The 17,527-nt window shown below is 51.9% G+C and overlaps 1 protein-coding gene across 1 annotated transcript in view; it reads right to left on the minus strand.

Moving 5' to 3' along the window:
* ITGAX (integrin, alpha X (complement component 3 receptor 4 subunit)) overlaps positions 1-14,563 on the minus strand; it is a 20,346-nt gene extending 5,783 nt beyond the window's left edge. Inside the window, exons 1-22 of the mRNA XM_008593195.1 lie at positions 14,527-14,563; positions 13,805-13,910; positions 13,190-13,293; positions 12,885-12,955; positions 12,620-12,734; positions 11,064-11,194; positions 10,801-10,946; positions 10,404-10,557; positions 9,951-10,101; positions 9,676-9,749; positions 9,387-9,516; positions 9,150-9,292; positions 8,822-8,962; positions 8,520-8,729; positions 5,366-5,496; positions 5,078-5,235; positions 3,997-4,151; positions 3,357-3,488; positions 3,195-3,268; positions 2,839-2,980; positions 226-342; positions 63-142 (exon numbers count right to left, since the gene is read on the minus strand). Of these exons, the coding sequence (XP_008591417.1) occupies positions 63-142; positions 226-342; positions 2,839-2,980; positions 3,195-3,268; positions 3,357-3,488; positions 3,997-4,151; positions 5,078-5,235; positions 5,366-5,496; positions 8,520-8,729; positions 8,822-8,962; positions 9,150-9,292; positions 9,387-9,516; positions 9,676-9,749; positions 9,951-10,101; positions 10,404-10,557; positions 10,801-10,946; positions 11,064-11,194; positions 12,620-12,734; positions 12,885-12,955; positions 13,190-13,293; positions 13,805-13,910; positions 14,527-14,563 (2,702 nt within the window). The remainder of the gene's footprint in view (positions 1-62; positions 143-225; positions 343-2,838; positions 2,981-3,194; positions 3,269-3,356; positions 3,489-3,996; positions 4,152-5,077; positions 5,236-5,365; positions 5,497-8,519; positions 8,730-8,821; positions 8,963-9,149; positions 9,293-9,386; positions 9,517-9,675; positions 9,750-9,950; positions 10,102-10,403; positions 10,558-10,800; positions 10,947-11,063; positions 11,195-12,619; positions 12,735-12,884; positions 12,956-13,189; positions 13,294-13,804; positions 13,911-14,526) is intronic.
* Positions 14,564-17,527: the final 2,964 nt, after the last annotated feature.

A 17,527-nucleotide genomic window follows, 5' to 3' on the forward strand; every position in this document is an offset into this window, starting at 1 on the left:
GGGGGCCCCAGGGGAGGGGGCTGGGCGGGGGGGGGGGGGGCGAGGGGCGCTGCCTGGCTCACCTGCTCACATTGGCTCTCAGGAGCAGCCGGTCGCCCAGCACAGCCGTGGGGGAGACATCAAAGGTAGCCAAGAACGTGATCTGAGGAGAAGGCAAGAATAGAGGGAGGTCAGGGGGAGTGAGGTGGGGTCGGGGCAGGGGGCTAGGGGTGGGTGGATGCGGACCCTGGTGCCCCCCTGGAAGATGATGTGGTTGATGCTGCATCTGGTGGTCCAGGTGTCCTGACTCCCATCTGGGGCGCTGTCACACGTCAGACGCAGGGAGCGCAGCCGCGGGTGGTTCTAGGCAAAGGTAGGTGAAAAAGAGCAGATGAGCATCTGTCGGTGTTCCAAAGACGTTCCGTGAAGCAGCGACACAGTGTCCTGGCATCTCCCTTAAGGTTGTGTTTTTTAAAGATCCTTAGACACTATATGGTCAAACTTCCTCTCCAAGTAGAAATCTCAGATGTATTAGAATTTTCCTTCTTTTTATTTCTTGTTATTTTTAAAGGGCTTGTCTTGTGGAAATTTTGAAACATACTCAAAAGTAGAGAGACTAGAAAATCAACCTCCATGTCTATTACTCAGGTTGTTACCAACATTTTTCTACTCCTGTTTTATTCAGCTGCTCTCCACTATTTTTTCTGAATAATCTAAAGCATATTTCAGACATCATATTGTTTCACCCAGAACTACTTCAATGTATCTCAATGTATAGTTTTTAACATAGTCATGAGACCCAACAAATCACACCCAACAAAATGAAAAATAACTTCTTAGTATCCCAGTCATGTGCAGTTTTCCTAAGTTGTCTCCCAAATGTTATTTTACAGCTCATTTATTAAAATCAATGTCCAGCAAATGTGCGTACATTGCATTTAGTTGATATGTCTAGGAGTGCTTTCAGTGACGGGGTTATCTCCTCTCACAGGCTGGAGATCGCCTTTCCTACTATGTTCTTTCATGCATTAATCCAAACATGCTCCTGTAGGGAGTACTAGACTAAGAGAGACGTAGCAGACATACCTGGCTTAGATCTTAGTTCAAATAAATCAGGGGTAAAAAGACAGTTGCGAGACAATTAGAGAAATGTGACTATGATCTAAATACCAAGGAATCATGTGTTTTACGAGGTGTGATAATGGCATTGGGGTCATGTAAGATGTCCCCACTGTTCACAACTATACAGTGTGATTAGTCCATTTTCTGCTGCTGTGACAGACTATCACAGAGCGGGTAATTAATAAACAGGAGGCGTTTATTTGGCTCACAGCTTTGGAGGCTGGGAAGTCCAAGAGCGTGGTGCCGGCCTCTGGCATCAGAGGTGAGGTTCTCTCTGTTGTGTCATCTCATGGCCGAAGGTGGGAGGGCAAGAGAGTGCCCAAGAGAAAGAGGGCTGCTATGGTTTGAATGTCCCCTCCAAAGCTCATGTTAAAACATCATCCCCATCGTGAGTGTTAATAGGGTAGGAGATCAACTATGGTATTTGAAAGGTGCGGCCTTTAAGAGGTGATTGGCTCATGAGGGCTCTGCCCTCGTGAATGGATTGATCCACTAATGGATTAATGGGTTATCACAGAGTAGACTGGAGGCTATATAAGGAGAGGAAAAGAGCACATGAGTATCCTCAGCCCCCTCACCATGTGATACCCTGTGCTGCTTTGGGACTCTGCAGAGAGGCTCCACCAAGCAGAAGGCCCTCACCAGCCTCCAAAACTGTAAAATATAAATTCTGTTTCCTTACAACTTACCCAGTTTCAGGTATTCTGTTATCAGCAACAGAAAACAGCTATGACAGGGCCCAAACTCATCCTATTATCAGGAACCCACTCCTGTGATAACAGAATTAATTCATTCACGGGGCAAAGAGCCCTCATGACCTAATCATCTCTTAAAGGTCCCACCTCCCAGCACTGTGGCACTGGGGATTAAGTTTCCAACACACGAACTTTGAGGAACATGATCAAAACACAGCACAGTGAAATAAGGAGGTGCAATGACCTGATGTCTAGGATTTGTTCTGAAATACTTCAGCAAAGGAAAAAACATAGATGAAACACATGCAGCAAAATGCTGATAATTGCTGAACCTGGGTGGTAAGTTTTGGGGAGGTTTGTTGAACTACTCTCTACTTTTGTAAATGTTTTAAATTCTTCATAATAAAATTTTTGTAAAAAAATCTATTTCTTTTTGACTCCCTGTGGTCCTAGTTCTGTCTTCTAGCGCGAGGACTGGCAAAAGACAGCCCACCAACTATTTTTCTAAATAAAGTTTTATTGGGTCACAGCTATGCTCATGCATATCCTCATTCATATCAATGGCTGTTTTCACTCCACAAGAGCAGAGCTGAGTAGCTGTGACAAACCGTGCAGCCCACAAAGCTGAAACATTTACTATCTACCCCTTTATAGAAAAAGTTTGCCGAACCCTGATTTAGAGTAAACAGTACATTCAATCCCTCCTTCTACAGAGCAGTGTTTTAAAATATTCGAAGGCTGAGATGCGCTTTCCTTTAAACGAGAAATATTGTCATGAAATGGAACACAAAGAAATTTAAGGCAGGGTCCTCTCTCTCTCCATATTAGTGGTCTTCTGAGAATTTATTCCCAATAGTCAGAGTCCTTAAAATGCAATGTCCAAAGTTGAACCCCATGTGAGCCCAGGCAGGCCCCAGGCAGCATGGCTGCATCCGTGCAGCCCAGGCCAGCCCAGGCTCTTGGCACATGAGAGGTTGCTAAGCATCAGCAGCTCTACCTGAGCTTTGAACCCATCAGCCTCTTCCTTCCCCAGAGGGAGTACCTGGATCCCTGCCACACGGCGATAGGACAGCCCTGCCGGGTAGGAGAAAGTGACTGTGGTTCCATAGGAGTCCTCGCCGTCATTCCACACAGTCACTTCTGCATTGAGCTCCAGGTTACTCCCCACCACCAAGGTCTTCAAGCTGGATGTTGGGGGTGTGGGGGAGATGATTCTGTTACTGAGACTGGAAATACTCTGGGGATAAAATGCAGGGCAGGGAGGTGGGAGATAGACAGGGCACAGGGGACCTGGGTCCCAAGTACAGGGCAGGAGTGTTAGAGAGCGAGGGCCAGGAGACCCAGGTTCCAGGAGGGAAGCTGGGGTGCCAGGGCAGGTCTCAGGGGGAGGAAGCTCACCCTGAGAAGTCAAAGGAGATGCCAAGGTCATCCTGGCAGACGTGGTCAGCTCCGCAGTTCTTCTCAAAGGGGAGCTGAGAGGGAAAGCAGCATGGGGTTTCCCCTGAGATCTGGAGCCCACCCTGTCCACGCCCTCAGGGACACCCCAATCCCAGGACTCACAGAGGCTGTGAGGTATCTCTGAGCATCCACAGCCAGCATAGGCCGGAGGCCTCTGGAGGAAGGGATGGGCTGGGCCACCAGGGAGAAGTTGAGGCGCAGGGTGATGGGGGTCACCGAGTCCTCCACACAGGCCTGCAGGGCAGGTGTTGAACAAAGCGGGCGGTCGATGAAAGCACCGTGCAGAGTCACTAGCGCCCCTCTCTGTCCTCTTCCCTGGTTTTATCTTTCTTCCTAGCAGTTATTGCTACCCAATATACATATCTAGAAACGTGTGTGTTTTGGCCTTCCCTCCGGAGCTCCCTGTGGGCAATGACTGCTGCGTCCCTGGCCCCTAGGACACAGTGTGGACAGCACCTGTCTCAGAGACGGCTCCATAAATACTGTCCACTGAGTGAGTGAAGGAATCCAGCCCAAGGCCCCTGGATTCCATTTCCTGAAATCCAGCTGTGTGACCTCTAGCAGCTGCAGCTGACGTCGCCGGCTCCCTCAGTCACTCAGCTAACATGGATTAAGCACCTCCTGCATGCCAGGTCCTGTGCTAGGGCTGAGCCACAGGGAGGGCCGGAACACACCCTGTTCTTTCCCACCCAGCCCGGGCCAGTCTCCCAATGTCCACCCCCTGGGCATCGAGTGCCCTCACCGGGAGCTGCAGCCTCACGGGTTCACAGTGCAGACCCAGCCCAAGGACTCGGACTCGAGTCAGAGTCCGGGTCTTCGTCTCCTCGAAAATGGCACGGGGACTCAGGCGGCCAGGGTCGAGGGCCAAGTCAAAGGTCACAGAGCTTTGGAGGTCACCTGTAGAGGAAAGTGGGGGATGGAAGGTTGGGAGAGCCAGGATGATTTTCTCTAAGTTCGTTCATCCATGTTGCTGTGAATGGCAGAATTTCATTCCTTTCTAGGCTGTGTAGTATTCCATTGTGTAAATATGCCACATTTCCTTATCTAGCCATCCGACAATGGACATTTAGGTTGGTTCCATATCTTGACTACTGTTAATAGAGTTGCAGTAAACATGGGGGTGCAGGTGTCCCTTCGACATGATGATTGCCATTCCTTTGGGTATACACCCAGCAGTGGGATAGCTGGGTCATATGGCAGTTCTATCTGTAGTTGTTTGAGGAATCCCCATACTGTTTTCCGTAATGGCTGCACCAATTTACAGTCCCACCAACAGTGCAGGAGGTTCCCCTTTAAGTTCTGGATTCGCAGCCCACACAACTTGTCCCTTCTTCCCACCTCATCCTGTGTCCCCTTGCACGGGCTCGCGTCACCTCCACTGGCTCACACACGGAATGTGAGGATGTGGTAGTGAGGTCAGTCTCACCGGGTGCGAGGCCCCTGGTGTTGCCGTTCGATTGTGTTTGTGCTGTTTCTGCCCCCACCTGGCCTTTCTAGACTCCCTTAGTAGTGGGTAAATTTCTCTTTTGAATTTATTATTATTACTCTTAATGTCTCTAGTCCCACCGTTGCTCAGAGATTGAAAGGGCACATTCAGGACTGGCTGTTTAGCTTAGCTGGTTAGAGCGCAGCCTTATAACACCAAGGTCACGGGTTTGGATCCCTGAACCAGCCACACACACACAAAAAAAAAAAAAAGAAAAAGAAAGAATACGTTCTCTGAGGGGCGTGGCATTACAGGAGGAAGGGGAACAGCAGACAGGAGCCCTGGGCTGGGGATCCCAGAGGTCAGCATGCCCTGGGCTGGAGGGGAGAAGACTCACCCAGTCGGTTCTTGGGACTTTCATAAATATGAAGGCAGATGTTGGCTTCACCCAGGTCCTTGACAGAGGCCACCTGCTCCTGGCACTCAAACAGAGACCTGGCAATCTCTGTAGCTGTGAAGCGTATGTTCATCCACACCCTGAGGACAGGTCTGGTCCTGTGGACAGAGCACTGTGCTGAGGACAGACCTTGGCTCCTAGGAGAACAACCTGGAATGTGGTGGGGGGTGGGGGTCCCCATCCACACCTAGGACCACGTGAAGAATGTCTGAGGAAGGCTGTTCTCACCTGAGTAGCAGCACGTGCCCCTGGGCCCCCACGGCTAGGTCCATCAATCCATCCTGGGTGAGGTCCTGACCCCCGCTCAGTGACTGCCCAAAATGCTGGATCCTGGGGGGAAGCTGGGAGCCCGCAATGCGCTGGCCAGAGAGAGAAAGGCAAGTCAGATCAGGGATGTAGGGAGCACATTGGAAATAAGCAACGAGAAGAACTGGGAGGTAGGAGTGGGGAGGAGATGGCTGGAAAAGGGGAAGCATTCCTAAGAAATCAATGAAGAGTGGGGATGCGAGGCTGCCAGTGACCTGAGTCTCACTCATTCATCCAGTTGGTCTCTGGCCCCAGTTCCGACTCGTTCACTTAGGGGCCTTGGGGATTCAATCTTTCTGTGCCTCAGTTTTCTCATCTTTCACATGGGAACAGTAATACCACAGAGTTTAGCTACAAGCATTACATGAGTTCGTTTCTACAGTTCTTGGAATGGTAGCTGGAATGTAGTTAACAGTCTGATGTATCATGACGAGTGTTAAATTTGAAGAGATTTCACAACTCATCCAGCCCCCTCCCATCTCACAGATGCAGGAGAGGCTGGGCGACAGTCCCAGCCTCACAGGGCCTTTAAGAGGCAACTCTAGACCTGAAATCAGACCCTCTGGCCCCAAGCCCAAGGCCCCTTTTTGCTGCCTGTTGCCACCTGTCTCTTCAAAGCACGAGAAGGGCTGAGTTGGGATGGGGACTGGTGACACCCTTCTGAGCGTCACCTCCCCTGTGGGTCCTTCCCCTTTCGTTCCTCTTCCTCCTGTAATGCCACATCCCTCAGAGAATGTGCTCTTTCTTTCTTTCTTTTCTTTCTTTCTTTCTTTTTTTTTTTTTTTTTTTTTTTTTGTGTTTGTGTGTGTGTGTGTGTGGCTGGTTCAGGGATCCAAACCCGTGACCTTGGTGTTATAAGGCTGCGCTCTAACCAGCTAAGCTAAACAGCCAGTCCTGAATGTGCCCTTTCAATCTCTGAGCAACGGTGGGACTAGAGACATTAAGAGTAATAATAATAAATTCAAAAGAGAAATTTACCCACTACTAAGGGAGTCTAGAAAGGCCAGGTGGGGGCAGAAACAGCACAAACACAATCGAACGGCAACACCAGGGGCCTCGCACCCGGTGAGACTGACCTCACTACCACATCCTCACATTCCGTGTGTGAGCCAGTGGAGGTGACGCGAGCCCGTGCAAGGGGACACAGGATGAGGTGGGAAGAAGGGACAAGTTGTGTGGGCTGCGAATCCAGAACTTAAAGGGGAACCTCCTGCACTGTTGGTGGGACTGTAAATTGGTGCAGCCATTACGGAAAACAGTATGGGGATTCCTCAAACAACTACAGATAGAACTGCCATATGACCCAGCTATCCCACTGCTGGGTGTATACCCAAAGGAATGGCAATCATCATGTCGAAGGGACACCTGCACCCCCATGTTTACTGCAACTCTATTAACAGTAGTCAAGATATGGAACCAACCTAAATGTCCATTGTCGGATGGCTAGATAAGGAAATGTGGCATATTTACACAATGGAATACTACACAGCCTAGAAAGGAATGAAATTCTGGCATTCACAGCAACATGGATGAACGAACTTAGAGAAAATCATGTTAAGTGAAGTCAGCCAGGCACTGAAAGAGAAACACCACATGTCCTCACTCTTTAAGTGAAAGCTAAAAAGTAAACAAATAAATTTAAAAACAGAAAGAAAAAAAGATACAATAATTACAATAATATGTCGAACTTTCAAAAGAAGAGAACAGAACTGAGGTTACTGAAGATGGGTGGGAAAGGGGGAGGGGAAGGGAGGGATTGATAAAGGGCCAAGAAAAACAATCACATTGTATAATGTTGAATACACTAATTATCCTGATTTGAGCATCACATATTACACACAGGTATTGATATTCAACTCTATACCCCACAAATATGTACAATCAACGATGTTACAATTTAAAAAAAAAAAAAGAAAGGCCTGCTCTTGGAGTCGGGCCTTCTGAGTGTGACCCAAGTGATACTAGGGTCTACACAGACAGGAGTGTACCTCTAAGCCACTGTGGCAAGGGGCACTTAGACAAACTGGTGTGGACCGAGTGCAGTTTCATGACAACCTGGGGACCGCTGTTATTCTCAACAGGACCTCTCACCCTCTTCTTCAGATCCCCTCCAGATGTGGCCCTCTATTAAGGACTAGTATAACAATAGACTATGATAATGTAACACCCGTTGTGTGCCAGGCACCGCTCTAGGCACCTTGTGTGTACGAAGTCATCTAATCCTCACAACGGCAGCCTGATGAGGTTGGTTCTGTTATTATCACCATTTTACAGATGAGGAAACCAAGCACAGAGAGGGGAGTAACCTGACGAGATCACACAGCTGGGAAGTGGCAAAGCTGTGGAGACTTTCCTCCATACTTTTATTTCTGTGAGAGCTTTTCTGAGAGCTTATGATTCACATGCCATACAATTCACCCTTTAAAGTACACAATTCAGTGGTTTTTAGTATATTCACAGAGCTCTGAAACCATTACCACAACCAATTTTAGAACATTTCCATCACCCCGAAAATAACCCCACACCCACTCGTAGTCACTCCCCTGCCCCTCACTTCCCCCCACAGCCAGCCCTAGGCAGCCACTAATCTACTTTCTGTCTCCAGAGATTTGCCTATTCTGGACATTCTACATAAATGAAATCACACACTCCGTGGTCCCTTATGACTGACTTCTTGCACATAGCATGATGTTTTCAAGGCTTACCCATGTTGTAGCATGTATCATGCCATTGTATGGGTATATCACATTTTTTTATCCATTCATCAGTTGATGGACATTTGGGTTGTTTCCACCTATGGCTACTGTGCGTAATGCTACAAAGAACATCTACTTACAAGTTTTCATGTGGACATATGTTTTCAATTATCTAGGAGTAGAATTATTAGGTCATATGGCATCTCCATGTTTAGCACCTTAAGGATTCCACAGATTTTTCTTGCTGCCTACAAGGTGCCCAGTGCTGGGCCCGGGAGGTAAGATGAGGAAAAAGGGGAGGGTCTTCCAGGCAGCATGTGGACGAGGGAGGGAAGCAAGTGGGAGACTGTTGTAGTGACAGGAACAGTGACAGGCCTCACCTGGCTGGGGGAGGGGTTGATGTCCAGTCCTGAGGCTCCATGAAACACGTAGACAGCACCCCGGTTCTCCTCCTCTCCTGGGGCCCCGATGGCCACGTCTGTCAGCTTGTCCCCATTCACGTCCCCCAGCACTGTCAGAGCTGCCCCAAAGCGGCCCCAGGGGTGGCCCTGCTCCCCCCGAAGAATGACCTCACACCGCCACCTGCTCTGCTGCGCAATGAAATCAGTGCCAGGACCCAACCCGGAACACCCCTCCACCCCACACCCAGACCCACCCGGCCCAGGTCCCTTCAGACACTCACCCCCCTGGGCATGGGGCACACAGACACCTGGCCCCCTCGGGTCTGCTCATAGTAATGGGGGGCCCCAATGAGGACAAGGTCGGTGCTGCCATCTCTGTCCATGTCCACAGAGCAGAGGGAGGCCCCGAAGTAGGAGCCGATCTGGAGGCCAGAGTCCCAAGTCATCCTGCCTGTCCCCACCAGAGGCACCCCGTCCTGGGCCAGGCCCTGCCTCTCCCCAAACACAGGACCTCCCCCCAGGAGCCCCAAAGCCCCTTTGTCTTCTCCTGCTCCATCCCTGGCCACCTGGCCACCCTCGCACTCCACTCTGGCTTCCTCCATGCCCAACCTGGGTCCCTGTGACTTCAGCCTTCGGCCTCCATTGCCTGGACACCTGAGTGAAGATGACAACCTTCCCGGTGTGCTGATGGCGGGGGGCCCCCAGCACCAGGCTCTGCGCCCCCTTCCAAAGGGCCAGCTCGGTGGAGTAACCTGAGGGGGCGGGGCCTCAGCATAAAGGCCCCCCTCCCCCTTTCCCCCTCCCGGGTAGCATGGCTCCCCATCCCCCACCCCGGCCTTTTCTCACCCAAGTAAGAGTCCCTCATGTCCACATTCTCCTGAGACACGTTGATGAAGGTGGGGCTCATATTTGGGGGATACAGGAAGGCACCTCCAGACCAGCTGAAGCTCCCCACAGCCCCCAGAACTGGGCCATCCTGGGAGAAAAGGATTCCAGGGCTGAGCAGGCCGGAGCGGGAAGACAGCTTATTCCAGAAGTGCCTGCCACCGGCCCCACACACCTGTTCAATGCCCACCGTTGCCTCCCCCCACTCCTCTCCCTTATCCCACTTCGTCGGTCTGCGGGCCCCACTCACAGGCGTGAACACAGCGCTGAAGCCCTCCTGGGACAGCTCCAATTCGAAGGAACTGCTGCTTATGGTCTCCGTACCTGGGGGGAGGCATGCCGCTGGGTCCCAGGAAGAAAAGTGGGCTTCCCAGGTCCAAGAGGACACCTCAGCTTTAGGAGAATCTAAGTTGGAGATCAACACCTACAGGGAGCGTCAGTGCCTATGACCTGGGGCACCCGGTTCAAAACGAAAGCATTTATGGCTGAGGGTTTCTGAAGCCAGGAGCTCCGTCTCTGACTTACCCTCAATAGCAAAGATCTTCTCCTTCAGTTGGTTTTGAATATCCCTCAAAGCATCGAAGTTGTCGACTTTAAATATGTGTTCATGGGAGGGCTTGGATGCAATGTCATTTAGTTCTTTCCAGGAATATGTCGCTTGAAAAGCCGATCCGACCTGTCCCCAGCAAAGACCCACTCAGTGAAAATAATACATCTAATATGCCTAAATGTGACAGCTGTCCATATCTCCCAATAACCCTGTGGGCCAGCATTATGTTGCTCAGTGGTCAGATGGGAAAAGCGAGGCTTGGACAGCATCAAGGAATCCAGGGGAAAAGATTGTGGGTCCTAGGCTGGGACGGTGTCCATCCCAAAGCCAGTAGGAACTAAGAGAGCTCGGGTTTCTATCCTTGAAAAGGAAGCTGCCTTGAGGGGAAGCGATGGGAGGGCGAGTGGCCAGTGTACCCCGTGTCCTACCCCTATCGCATAGCGGATGACACCTGCCGCCTCGGCCGTGGGGATGACGTCCGTGTAATCCAGGCGGTCACCTTGCTTCTTCCCATCGGTGATGACGATGAGGATCCTGGTGGCATCCTTGCGGGCCCCACTTGAGGCACGGAACAGTTCGCGTCTATTGGGGAAGAAGTAGGTCCGGAAGCCTGTGAACAAAACCGCACTAGCCCCTGACCCCTTTGTGAAAAGAGGAAAAGCCCCTTCTTCTGGGAGACCCCAGTCCCACCCGGAGGCCCCAGCTTAGCAAGGGGATCATGGACCGGATTTCAGTCTCTGCCTGTCCCTTTCTCATGAAGACAGATAAGGCCCAAAGGAAGACCTGGTTGCTTAGGGAAAGGACCTGGGAGAAGTCAGGACTCACATGACCATTCGGATGGCTGTGGCCGTGTGCGTGTACCCTCTCAGCTGGCGTACAGAATCCAGCAGTCCTAGAGGGTCTGAGCTGTGTATGAAGGTGTTGAAAGTGAAGTGTATCCGGAATTCATGGGAGAACTGCATCAGAGCAAACTGGGAGAACCACACCGGAGCTCAGGCTGGGGCTACGCCACCAGGACCCCGGCCCTCCCCAGCAAGCCTTCCCCAGCAGCACCCTGAAGACTCGCCTCCCTCCCCCCGAGGGCACACCTGGGTGTTGGGCCTCTGGAACTGGCTCATCACAGCCTTCACGAAGTTCATCATCTTGGCAAAATCGCTGAAGGTGATGCTTCCTGAGCCGTCAATCAGGAACACGATGTCCTGCTCCTGCCTTGGGCATTCTGGAGAAGGAGGTGGCACCGGTCCTTTAAGGGACATAAGCACTCATCTTCCCAACACCCTTCCTCTTCTCCCCCATCTGGGACCCGCCCACCCTGCATCCAGGGTCCTCTCCTTGTCAGGGGCAGGGCTTCCCTAACCCCTGCATAGAACAGACCCATTAGTCTCCTGAAGTCTCATAAAGTGGCTGCCACAGTGATGGGGCTCCTCACCCCTGCTCAGCAGCCTGATTGGTAAAAAAGTGAATTCCTCCAAACCAGATGGTGAGAAGCTGAGGGCCTCCTCCTCCTACATCAGCTGTCTGTGCCCCTCCCCCTCTTCATATCCCCTCCATCCAGTAATGGGGGGCCCCTGCTCCAGCCTGGCCAGTGTCTGTCTTCCTTGGTCAATGCTGAACTGGATACTTTTGTTAAATCTCTTTAATGTCAACCCTGGCAATAGCCACACACTGGTGCTGTTCTGTTCTCAGCTTAAATATGGGCCTCCACTACCCTCCTGGGTGAAAGCAGAATCTGTCCCCAGAAGAGGAAGCTCCTCCAGCTCAAGGAGAGGAAGTCTCTTTTCATTCCCACCTCCCAGCTTCCCCTTTCTGACCCGGAGGTCTCCCACCAGTGGGGTCTGGGTGTTCTCATAGGTGCCCAGGCCCCTGTCAGTGGGGAGTCTAGGCCTAAGGTGGTGTTAGAGGTACAGAGTGAAACCAGAAGGTGACCTCAGTCTGAAAAGCTCACTGTTTTATCTTATCTTCCATCCCCATCAGCACCAGGGAAGCCAGGCCCTGTGTCTCCACCTGTGCGTTAACACACACACACGCGCACACTCATGCACACACACACGAACACACATGCACACATATGCACACACATACACACGTATGCACACACGTGTGCCCATGTACGCACACATACACGTACACACACAACACATGCAGGTCCACACACATGCATGTGCAGACACACACACAGTGCTCAGACTGCACCCTCACCAACCTTTCCCAGACCGCTGTGCAAACCAATTAGTTATATCCCAGGGGACACTGGATGAAAGAAATCCCCTTCTCCCTAAAAATAACAGCAGCTGGCATTAATTGAGCTCTCACCTCATGCCAGGCGCTGGGCTAAACCCTGGCCATAGACCATCTTATGTTACTTTCATTGTTGGGCATGTTATTATCCCCATCTGACAGGCAAGGAAACCGAGGCTCACAGAGGGCAAGGTTGTGGGGAAGGCTGTGCAGCATGATGGCAAGGGGCAGGGCATGAAAGCAGTGGCCCTTTCAGCCCGTGTTGAGAACCAAGACACCATCTAATAACTGTTTTCCCATATCCTCCCTTTCTTATCCACTCTGGTAAGAGTGTTTCTGGCCTCACCACACCACCAGTTAGATGTGCTTGGGCTCCTCAAAGGACCTGGTGGCCCTGAACACTCACCCTGCAGGGTGGCTGGGAGCCTGTGGACCTGCCGGGAGGAGGCGGCCAGCAGGAAGCAGATCCCAGTCAGGTGCATGTTCTCCCTGCATGCATGGTGCACAGTGGGGCCACAGGCCTGCAGACGGGGGGAGCTGATGGACATGCTGCCCCTGCTCCCTCCCACCCTCCCATCCCAGCACCTCCAGCCTCCACAAGACCCCAGCTTCAGCAGCCCTGGGTCCCCACTCCTCCCCTCACGATGCTCCTATGACCCAGGACAACTCACCAGAAGCCGGGAGGGGTTGGTAGCAGCTGCCAAGGACAGACCCAGGGACATGTTCACAGCCTCTGGGGGGACTGAGGGGACAGATATGTGCATGGTCAACATTGGGGACAGAGGAGGCTATGTAAGAGCTGGGCGAGTGTCACCTCAACGTAGGAGACACACAGGTCTGACAGGTCAAGTGGGCTTCCAGGTCTCAATGGGGCTGCAGGGTACAGGGGTGTGATGGTCGGGGAGGCCTTGAGGAGGCAGGAAGCCATCCGAGCACAGGAGCATGGCCCTGGGTTCCAGGCAGGGCAGCGGCTCACCCTGCAGGCGGATGGGCTGACACGCGCCCATGCTGTAGCCACACTGGTACAGGCCCCCTGTGTGGTTGGCAGCCTTTATCTCCTGGGGGGCTCCAACCACCACCCTGCCAGGAGACAAAGAACACCGCAGTTAAGAGTATGGATGCCAGAGCCCGACTGCCACTCCAGCAAGTTTGCTTTACCTCTCTGGGCCTCAGTTTCCTCATCTGTAAAATAGAGATTACTTAAATTCTGCGTGGGAGAGATTCTTGTCTGTTTTACTCTCTGGTGTACGCCCAGCTCCTGAGACATATAGCAGGTGCTGAATACATACTTGTTGAATGACTGATTTAGTCCTCATAAGGTTGTTATGAGGACCAAATCAGTCTCCACGTAGAACACGTTCATCCCCGTGCCTGGCACTTGGTGCTTGATACATGTTAGCTGCAATTATTACGATGGCAAGATAGTGCCTACCTTCATTACAAATATTCATAACCCAGGGAAGTTGCCACACCAGACAGAGAGAAAAGTTTGCAAATAACGGCTGGAGGGGAGTGGCATTGGGGAGGGACAGGGCTCTGCTCAGGGAGAGGAGATGAAGGGAGGCAAAGGTCAGTTGCCACCAGTCCTCACCAGGAGTTGTCATACTGGACCACGCTGTGCCCAAAGCCAGCACTATCCACATGGAAGGTTGTTAGCTGTTCTGTGTCCAAGTTGAAGCAGATAGAAGAAGCTAAGGCTGGGGAGGAGGGTGAGAAGAGAGCTTTGGAGAAGGGTCTTCCTCCTGCCTGCCCCTCCCCCAGCTGAGCTCTGTCTCCTAGGCCCCCCACCCCCCGTGCTCCCCTGCAGGCCCAGGCCCCAGAGCCCTTGCTCTTAAACACTTGGAGACCTATCTCACTTCTGTCCTTCCCATGGCACAGAGATGGCTCCTCACCATCAGTCTGCTGTCCAGTTCATTTCTCCATTTCTGCAGAGCAGTACTCAAGCTCTAAAGTCCATCCTCCCCCACCCCTACCCCTGGGACTCCTATGAGGAAGGGCCCAGGAGAACTTGAGGTCCAAAGGGATACTGTGGATGGAGCACGAGGTTGACTTGTTTTGTCTACTTTAGAAATTTCTGGATTGTCCAGGCAACTGATCTCTCTTCCAGCTTCTCTGGAATTCCCCCAAATTGTTTCTTCAATATCCTCTCCCTCCACAAACTCCAGATCCCAAACCCTATGTTCCAGCCTTTCCTAGTGTCTGAGAATCTGTCCCTATCTGGACCCTGATCCCCCCAGCCAGACTCCCAGTTCAGAGCCCTGACTCACTTGCACCTGGATCCCTAAATCCCCCTCCTTTGGGACCCAGACTCACCCATTGACAGGAGGAGGGCTGTCCTGCTCCTGGTCATGACTGCAAGGTCACAGGTGGGGCTCCGAGCTGCTGGGCTGCTGTGGGAACAGCTGGACCAAAGGACTGAGAAAGCAAGTGATGCAGGCAGTCAGGAGGCCAGGGGGGGAAGTTGTCAGTGTGACTCACAGGGGAGGGTGCAGAACATGACCAAAGCGAGCAGAGAAGGGGCCGAGACACCCACGGACACTTGGTCCGGCGCTTCTCTGATCAGATGTGACTTGGCCTGCTTCCCCTGCCCTGCCCCACCCCTCCCAGGTTCCTTCCTTTACTTGCCCCTTCACCTTGAAACTTTGGTCAGCCAGGGGAGGGGAGAGGAGCGGATACCAGCCCCTCAGGACCCTCATGGAAACCATGATGGGAGCCCTAGACTTCCAACCTGGAAACCTTCGGGACAAGGGGCCAGGCATCGGCCCTGGGAGGAGCAGAGTGGGCATTCATCCATTCACTCTCTCATCTGTGCATCTTTATTCAACAAGCCTAATCTGAGGCTGATTGTGCAAGCCTCTGCCAGGAGGGGAGGAAACGTAAACCACAAGAGCCCTGCCCTGGGGTCAGCGGAGAAGGTGGCTGGATGAACAGTGAGATCGCTGCTATGAGAGGGGACCGCAGGGAGCCTTACCCAGGCTGGGAAGGTAGGGGTTTCTGGGAAGGCTTCCTGGAGGAGGCAGCACTTGAGCTGAGTCTTGAAGGCACCTGAAGTCAGGAGACTGCAGGGGAGCATGTTTCAGAAGAGGCGGCCCGATGAGGACGTGTCATGAGACAGGAGGGCCTGTTTGTGAAATCAGCGCTGGGAACCAGAGAGTGGGAGGTGAGAAGTGGTGACAGATGAGGACGTGGCTGCAGGGAGGAGAGGAGGAGGAAGCAGGCCCCAGGCCCTGGAAGCCCCCTTGAGACCTGCTGACTTTATTCTGAGGGCCGAGGGAAGCTCTGAAGGGACTTAGTGAGAGCTGAGATCTTGACATTTACATTCCAGAAAGCTAGGAAGAGGGGCTGCATGGGGCATGGTTTTGTTGGGAACTAGCTGGAGAGGGGTGTTGGGGGCTGTGGGGTGGCCCTGGGGACTGTGGTGGACCCTGAACTAGAGAGCACTGGGGGAAGAAGCAGGGCCAAGGCCAACTTTGGGTTTGAGAAAACCAGAATGTAGCACTTCAGACAGAGCTTGGACTATTTCAACCTCTCTATGCCTCACTTCCTCATCTGTAACATGAGGGTTATAATAAAAGTACACCCCTCCTGCTGTTGCTAGGAAGGTTGGGTTAGTAAGTGTGAAATGCTTAGAAGAGTGTGCAGAAGCTTTTATTCTTGGAGTGAGCAGGACTAAAGCCATGTTGGGACCTAAAACAGCATGGGTTCTAGAAGATCTTAAAAGAGACAGGTTTTTTTTCTTGGCATGCATTTCTCTGAATTCTCTTTTTCCATGGTTATTTGATGTTTTGAACCTTGGTTATGGGGTAAAATGACATTATTTACATGAATGTAAAGTTGTTTTCTAGTCAGCCTGGAGTTGCAAATTTGCCATGAGACTCATGCTATCCAGACCCTGAGAAATCAATGAAGACATCGATAAACCTGTGCTGATTCCACCCTGAAGCAAACCAAAATCCTTCAGGATCCTAAGATAACATCAAGGATGGAAACAGAAACCAGATGGAGCCTTGGTGAGACCTTGCACCTGGCTCCTTGCAGCTCACGTGCCCCTCCCTCCTGCTTTTCTCTTCCCACATTCCATTCCCTCAATCTCCTCTTTAAAACCCCTCAGTAAATCTGAGGTTTTGAGATGGCTTTATTCTGGCCTTTCTCCTTCAGGTTTACTGGAGAGATGGGTTAGCCTAACATCCCTCCTCTGGTCACCAGGATTCCTCAATAAAAGCCGACTTCCTATACCACCAACATTTGACTTTTGGGTCTTTTGTTTTTGTTCAGGGGCAGGCAGCTGGGCTTGGATTCGGTGATGAGATTTTGGCGAGCCTCAGCCAGGAGCTGAAGGCCCTGGGGTAACAGACTTCAGTGAGCCAAGCCAGGGGTTTTTTGTTTTTGTTTTTGTTTTTTTTTGATGGGGGGAAGGCAGCCAGACTTGGGTTTGGTAACATTATTACCATGTATTATCATTACTGCGATGTGATGGGTGTTGTGGCAGGTAGGAAGGGCCCATGGAGCCTCCAAGAGGAGACGTCCAGGAGGCAGTGAGATGTGAGGTGTGGATCTCAGGAAGTCTGGACTAGAGATGCATTTTGGATCCATCAGCAGACATGCTGGGTGGGATCCTGACAAGAGTGAAGAAGGAGGAGGAAGATGGGCCTGGGGCAGGTCCCAGGGAAGCACCAACATGGGTGACAGAGCAGGAGACCCTGAAGACCAAAAAGGACTTCTCAAAGATGACAAAGGAAGTGACAGAGAAGGAAGGGTATTGTGGAACGGTAGGCTGGAGGGGAGCACAGACAGTGTCGCCAGCTGCCAGATGTCCCCAGCTCCGGCCACAGAGGCTGCCAGTGACCTTGGAGGTGGGGGAGGGGGACAGGCTGGCATGGGTGGAGGAGAGGCTGGGGGTGAGGACTATGGGCCACAGCATCACCTGGAGGTGAGCAGGTGATGGCTGGGAAAGGCGCTGGAACACATGCAGATAAAGAAACCTTGAGAGAGAAGGTGGAAGGTTAAATTCCGAGAAGGAAATGGTGACAGAAAAATCCATAAAGAGAAAGGAGAAGTAGTCCAGATTCTGGAGAAGATTAAAGAAGAACTGGAAATGACTCAAGCCAGAAGCAGGCTGGAGACTCAGGGCAGGCCTCATGGATCAGACGAGAGGCCTCGGCTTCAAAGATGCCATGAATCCTGGCCTCTCCCTGCTCCCTTGCTCACAGCTGGCTCCATCCTTGGTGGGTGAGGAAGAAGACAAGGAGAGGACCGGTAAGACCCCATTTCTTCTCTCAAGATGCCCAACATACTTTCATGTGCTTGAGCCTCA

This window comes from Galeopterus variegatus, unplaced genomic scaffold (genome assembly GCF_000696425.1).
Source record: "Galeopterus variegatus unplaced genomic scaffold, G_variegatus-3.0.2 Scaffold8868, whole genome shotgun sequence".
Classification (NCBI taxonomy): Eukaryota; Metazoa; Chordata; class Mammalia; order Dermoptera; family Cynocephalidae; genus Galeopterus; species Galeopterus variegatus.